The sequence below is a fragment of the Onychostruthus taczanowskii genome, unplaced genomic scaffold (genome assembly GCF_017590055.1).
Source record: "Onychostruthus taczanowskii isolate IOZ18803 unplaced genomic scaffold, ASM1759005v1 scaffold1879, whole genome shotgun sequence".
NCBI classification, from domain to species: domain Eukaryota; kingdom Metazoa; phylum Chordata; class Aves; order Passeriformes; family Passeridae; genus Onychostruthus; species Onychostruthus taczanowskii.
Window position 1 is genome coordinate 1 of NW_024499105.1, and position 6,720 is coordinate 6,720.

Below are 6,720 nucleotides of genomic sequence, written 5' to 3' on the forward strand. Positions count from 1 at the left end.
CCAACACCACCGACCCCTCCCCCAACGGCCTGCGCTGTTATGGCTGCCCCGAGAGCGGGCCCTGCCCCCCGACCACCGTCGTCCATTGCTACGGCGACCTCCGCGCCTGTTTCCACGGCAACGTCACCCTGCGCGCAGGTGAGCCCCGGAAACCCCGCCCCCTCCCGGGCGTGGCCACGCCCAGGTGCGTTTAACCACGCCCCCCCCCGCCCACCCCACAGGTAACCTCACCTTGTGGCGGGAGCTGCGGGGCTGCGTCCCCGACGGCGGCTGCGGCCCAGATCGCCGCGGCGACGACGCGGCCTCGCTCAGCGGTTCCTGTTGCCGCGGCGACCTCTGCAACGACGACATGGCCGACAAGAGCTTCTTCTCGCCCGACCTGCCCCGCCTGGAGCTGCTGCCGCACGGCCACGCCCCCACGGCCGCGCCTGAGAACGCCACGGTGGATGGCGGCGGGCAAAATGGCACCCGCGGCAAGATGGCCGCCGGTGGTGGTAGCGGCGGTGCCAATATGGCCGCCGGTGACCGCACGGCTGCTGGTGATGCCGGAACGGCCGCGCCCGAGCGCGATGTGGCCACCAGCGGCAAGAGGGCTGCGGGTGGCAAGATGGCTGCCGGGGGGAAGATGGCTGCCGGGGACATGGTGATGCCGGAACGGCCGCGCCCGAGCGCGATGTGGCCACCAGCGGCAAGAGGGCTGCGGGTGGCAAGATGGCTGCCGGGGACAAGATGGCTGCCGGGGACAAGATGGCTGATGGGGAAAAGACGGGTGATGGAGACAAGATGGCCGCCGGTGGCAAGATGGTCACCAGGGACAAGATGGCTGACAAAGACAAGATGGCTGACGGGGATAAAATGGCTGCTGGTGACAAGATGGCTGCCGGAGACAAGATGGCTGACGGAGACAAGATGGCTGACGGAGACAAGATGGCTGCCGGTGACAAGATGGCTGACGGAGACAATATGGCCGCTGGTCACGTGGCCCCCAGGCGGCCAATGGGGCGCAAGGACGGGATCAAGGGCCCGGTGGGGCGGGGCGAATCTCTGGGCGGGCCCGGGTGGCTCCTCCCCTTCCTGCTGTTGCCCCTCCTCCGCTGAGGGCGGGGCTTGTTTCGCAATAAATGGGTGTGGCTTAAGCGCCGGTGCCGGAGTCGTTTTTTTGGGGGAAAATTGGGATTTTTGAGAGGAATTTGGTGATTAAAAAATTGTTAAATTTTCGATTAATTATGTGATAGTTTTTAATTGGTTTTTAATTCTTTTTCAGTGGTTTTTGTTGCATTTTTTTGGTTTTTTTTCTGGTGGTTTTCATTATTTTTCGATGGGATTTTTAAAATTTTTCGTTCTCTTTTTCGTTCTCGTTTTCGTTCTATTTTTTTGTTCCATTTTCAATTTTATTTTTAATTCTATATTTAATTAATTCTATGTTTAATTCTATTTTTCATATTACAATTATTATTATTATTACTATTATTATTATATTATCCTTAAGTAATAATCACCAATATAATTACCTACTCTTATAATAATTTTAATAACATTAAATTTTATTAACTATAATTAATAAACATCACTAGCGAAACCTCATTAGGGCTCAGCCAGCCCCTCCCCTAGAACCCCCCCCCCCAAAACAAAAAGACCAAAAAAGGAGATTTTTATCCCAAAAAACCTTTAATAAATACAAAAGGGGGCGGAGCCAGAAGCTCCCAGTGCTCCCAGTAAAGGTCGGGGGGGGGTCCCAGTTTGGGGTGGATTTTGAGGGGAAAAGGGTTGGAAAATGGGGAAAAATGGAGGGAAAATGGGGAAAAATGGAGGGAAAATGAGGGAAAAAAGGGAAATATGAGGGGAAAAAAAGGGAAATAGGTAAAAAGGGTGGGAAACTTGAGGGGAAAAGGCCAAAAATTTGGGGGGAAAAGGCCAAAAATTTGAGGGGAAAAGGGCAAAAATTTGAGGGGAAAAGGGCAAAAATTTGGGGGGAAAAGGGCAAAAATTTGAGGGGAAAAGGGCAAAAATTTGAGGGGAAAAGGGCAAAAATTTGAGGGGAAAAGGGCAAAAATTTGAGGGGAAAAGGGCAAAAATTTGAGGGGAAAAGGGCAAAAATTTGGGGGGAAAAGGGCAAAAATTTGAGGGGAAAAGGGCAAAAATTTGAGGGGAAAAGGGCAAAAATTTGAGGGGAAAAGGGCAAAAATTTGAGGGGAAAAGGGCAAAAATTTGAGGGGAAAAGGGCAAAAATTTGGGGGGAAAAGGGCAAAAATTTGAGGGGAAAAGGGCAAAAATTTGAGGGGAAAAGGGCAAAAATTTGAGGGGAAAAGGGCAAAAATTTGAGGGGAAAAGGGCAAAAATTTGAGGGGAAAAGGGCAAAAATTTGGGGGGAAAAGGGCAAAAATTTGAGGGGAAAAGGGCAAAAATTTGAGGGGAAAAGGGCAAAAATTTGAGGGGAAAAGGGCAAAAATTTGAGGGGAAAAGGGCAAAAATTTGAGGGGAAAAGGGCAAAAATTTGGGGGGAAAAGGGCAAAAATTTGAGGGGAAAAGGGCAAAAATTTGAGGGGAAAAGGGCAAAAATTTGAGGGGAAAAGGGCAAAAATTTGAGGGGAAAAGGGCAAAAATTTGAGGGGAAAAGGGCAAAAATTTGGGGGGAAAAGGGCAAAAATTTGAGGGGAAAAGGGCAAAAATTTGAGGGGAAAAGGGCAAAAATTTGAGGGGAAAAGGGCAAAAATTTGAGGGGAAAAGGGCAAAAATTTGAGGGGAAAAGGGCAAAAATTTGGGGGGAAAAGGGCAAAAATTTGAGGGGAAAAGGGCAAAAATTTGAGGGGAAAAGGGCAAAAATTTGAGGGGAAAAGGGCAAAAATTTGAGGGGAAAAGGGCAAAAATTTGAGGGGAAAAGGGCAAAAATTTGGGGGGAAAAGGGCAAAAATTTGAGGGGAAAAGGGCAAAAATTTGAGGGGAAAAGGGCAAAAATTTGAGGGGAAAAGGGCAAAAATTTGAGGGGAAAAGGGCAAAAATTTGAGGGGAAAAGGGCAAAAATTTGGGGGGAAAAGGGCAAAAATTTGAGGGGAAAAGGGCAAAAATTTGAGGGGAAAAGGGCAAAAATTTGAGGGGAAAAGGGCAAAAATTTGAGGGGAAAAGGGCAAAAATTTGAGGGGAAAAGGGCAAAAATTTGGGGGGAAAAGGGCAAAAATTTGAGGGGAAAAGGGCAAAAATTTGAGGGGAAAAGGGCAAAAATTTGAGGGGAAAAGGGCAAAAATTTGAGGGGAAAAGGGCAAAAATTTGAGGGGAAAAGGGCAAAAATTTGGGGGGAAAAGGGCAAAAATTTGAGGGGAAAAGGGCAAAAATTTGAGGGGAAAAGGGCAAAAATTTGAGGGGAAAAGGGCAAAAATTTGAGGGGAAAAGGGCAAAAATTTGAGGGGAAAAGGGCAAAAATTTGGGGGGAAAAGGGCAAAAATTTGAGGGGAAAAGGGCAAAAATTTGAGGGGAAAAGGGCAAAAATTTGAGGGGAAAAGGGCAAAAATTTGAGGGGAAAAGGGCAAAAATTTGAGGGGAAAAGGGCAAAAATTTGGGGGGAAAAGGGCAAAAATTTGAGGGGAAAAGGGCAAAAATTTGAGGGGAAAAGGGCAAAAATTTGAGGGGAAAAGGGCAAAAATTTGAGGGGAAAAGGGCAAAAATTTGAGGGGAAAAGGGCAAAAATTTGGGGGGAAAAGGGCAAAAATTTGAGGGGAAAAGGGCAAAAATTTGAGGGGAAAAGGGCAAAAATTTGAGGGGAAAAGGGCAAAAATTTGAGGGGAAAAGGGCAAAAATTTGAGGGGAAAAGGGCAAAAATTTGGGGGGAAAAGGGCAAAAATTTGAGGGGAAAAGGGCAAAAATTTGAGGGGAAAAGGGCAAAAATTTGAGGGGAAAAGGGCAAAAATTTGAGGGGAAAAGGGCAAAAATTTGAGGGGAAAAGGGCAAAAATTTGGGGGGAAAAGGGCAAAAATTTGAGGGGAAAAGGGCAAAAATTTGAGGGGAAAAGGGCAAAAATTTGAGGGGAAAAGGGCAAAAATTTGAGGGGAAAAGGGCAAAAATTTGAGGGGAAAAGGGCAAAAATTTGGGGGGAAAAGGGCAAAAATTTGAGGGGAAAAGGGCAAAAATTTGAGGGGAAAAGGGCAAAAATTTGAGGGGAAAAGGGCAAAAATTTGAGGGGAAAAGGGCAAAAATTTGAGGGGAAAAGGGCAAAAATTTGGGGGGAAAAGGGCAAAAATTTGAGGGGAAAAGGGCAAAAATTTGAGGGGAAAAGGGCAAAAATTTGAGGGGAAAAGGGCAAAAATTTGAGGGGAAAAGGGCAAAAATTTGAGGGGAAAAGGGCAAAAATTTGGGGGGAAAAGGGCAAAAATTTGAGGGGAAAAGGGCAAAAATTTGAGGGGAAAAGGGCAAAAATTTGAGGGGAAAAGGGCAAAAATTTGAGGGGAAAAGGGCAAAAATTTGAGGGGAAAAGGGCAAAAATTTGGGGGGAAAAGGGCAAAAATTTGAGGGGAAAAGGGCAAAAATTTGAGGGGAAAAGGGCAAAAATTTGAGGGGAAAAGGGCAAAAATTTGAGGGGAAAAGGGCAAAAATTTGAGGGGAAAAGGGCAAAAATTTGGGGGGAAAAGGGCAAAAATTTGAGGGGAAAAGGGCAAAAATTTGAGGGGAAAAGGGCAAAAATTTGAGGGGAAAAGGGCAAAAATTTGAGGGGAAAAGGGCAAAAATTTGAGGGGAAAAGGGCAAAAATTTGGGGGGAAAAGGGCAAAAATTTGAGGGGAAAAGGGCAAAAATTTGAGGGGAAAAGGGCAAAAATTAAACCCAAATTTACCCCCCCCAGACCCCCCCAGTACCCCCATAATAGGCCAGGACCCTCCTCTGGGGGTCCAGGTGGAACCAGCGGCGCCGCCAGGTCTTGATGCGCCCCCCCATCTTGGTGAGGGGACCCCTCAGGGACCCCCCCAAAATCCACAGGCCCCCCACAGACTCGGGGCGGTGGCCGCGGGCCCGGAGGGCGCAGAGGAGGTCGGGCTGGACCCCCCCCCAAAAAAAAAAAAAAAAAAAGGGAGTTAATTAATGGAAAATTGGGGTAGGAAATGCCCAAAATACTTCCCGAAATTCTGACCCCGTGAATGGCCCTAAAATCACCCGGAATTTCCACAAAATCCGCCCAAAATTCCTCTAAAATCTCCCAAAAATTCACAAAAAGTCTTCATAAAATGCTCCCATAAATGCCCCTAAAATAGAAAAAAATAATCCCCCCAAAATCTACTGAAAAATCACCCAAAATCTGCCCGAAACCCCTCTAAAATCTCCCAAAATCCACACAAAATCTTCATAAAATTCCCCCAAAATCCTCACAAAATCCCCCCAAAAATTTCACAACAATCCCAACCCAAATCCCCCAAAAATCTCCCCAAAAATCTGCCCGAAACCCCTCTAAAATCTCCCCAAAATCCACAAAAAATCTTCATAAAATGAAGATTATAAATTCTCCCAAAATCCCCCAAAATATCTCACAACAATCCCATCCCAAATCCCCCAAAAATCTGCCCGAAACCCCTCTAAAATCTCCCCAAAATCCACAAAAAATCTTCATAAAATTCCCCCATAAATCCTCCCAAAATCCCCAAAAAAATTTCACAACAATCGCAACCCAAATCCCCCAAAAATCTGCCCGAAACCCCTCTAAAATCTCCCCAAAATCCACACAAAATCTTCATAAAATCCCCCCAAAAATAAAAAAATTCTCCCAAAATTCCCCCCAAATCCCCACAAAAAATCCACCCAAAAATCTCCCCAAAATCCACCCCAAATCTTCATAAAATTCCCCCATAAATCCTCCCAAAATCCCCAAAAAAATTTCACAACAAAGATGAAGCCACGCCCACTTCGACCCTCAGGCTGGGGGGCTGGGATCCCCACAAAAAATTTCCCCCCAAATCTCCCCAAAATCCACCCCAAATCTTCATAAATCCCCCAAATTTCCCCAAAATCTCCCCAAATCCCCCCAAATTTCCCCAAAAATCCCCCAAATTCCCCCAACCAAAATCCAATTATGGAGTGGGCGGAGCCACCTCAGGAGGGGGCGTGGCCTGAGCCGGAGGGGGCGCTGCCTGTGCTGGAGTGGGTGTGGCCTCATCAGAAGTGGGCGTGTCCGTGGTGGGCGGAGCCTTGGCAGCTTTTCGAGCCTCCTGCGAGGAGGAGGAGGAGGAGATGAAGCCACGCCCACTTCGACCACACCCCGTTAAGCCACGCCCACAATCAAAATAAACCACGGCCTCCACTATGCATTACGTCACCAAAACCGCCCATTTTAGGCCACGCCCACACCCGTATCCTCACAGACCACACCCACCAGGACCACGCCCACCGAATCCACGCCCACCCAGGCCACGCCCACCCAGGCCGCGCCCCCTACCCGGGCTCGCAGCAGCCGCTCGCGCTCGGCCAAGGCCTCCCGGACCCGCAGCTCCAGTTATAGTCCACGCCCACCCAGGCCACACCCACCCAGGCCACGCCCACCCAGGCCACGCCCCCTACCCTGGCTTGCAGCAGCCGCTCGCGCTCGGCCAAGGCCTCCCGGACCCGCAGCTCCAGTTGGGCCAGTTGGAGACACGCACTGGGCAAACTGGGATTAACTGGGGAGGCTGGGGGGCTGGGATTAAACTGGGATTAACTGGGATTAAACTGGGATTAACTGGCATTAACTGGGATTAATTGGAAGGGACT

General features: G+C 48.3%; 1 protein-coding gene and 1 long non-coding RNA gene across 2 annotated transcripts; one reads left to right on the plus strand and one right to left on the minus strand.

The window, feature by feature from the left end:
* Positions 1-5: 5 nt before the first annotated feature.
* LYPD3 (LY6/PLAUR domain containing 3) lies at positions 6-1,098 on the plus strand (the record flags this gene model as incomplete). The annotated part of the gene is made up of 3 exons (XM_041401214.1): positions 6-138; positions 222-643; positions 712-1,098. Coding segments are annotated over 3 exons (942 nt in total), but the record flags the coding sequence as incomplete, so codon positions are not given.
* Positions 1,099-4,888: 3,790 nt separating this feature from the next.
* On the minus strand, positions 4,889-6,619 carry LOC121334251. The gene is made up of 3 exons (XR_005952421.1): positions 6,532-6,619; positions 6,066-6,182; positions 4,889-5,019 (listed from the first exon to the last, which is right to left on the minus strand). It is a non-coding gene; the product is annotated as an uncharacterized LOC121334251 (long non-coding RNA).
* Positions 6,620-6,720: the final 101 nt, after the last annotated feature.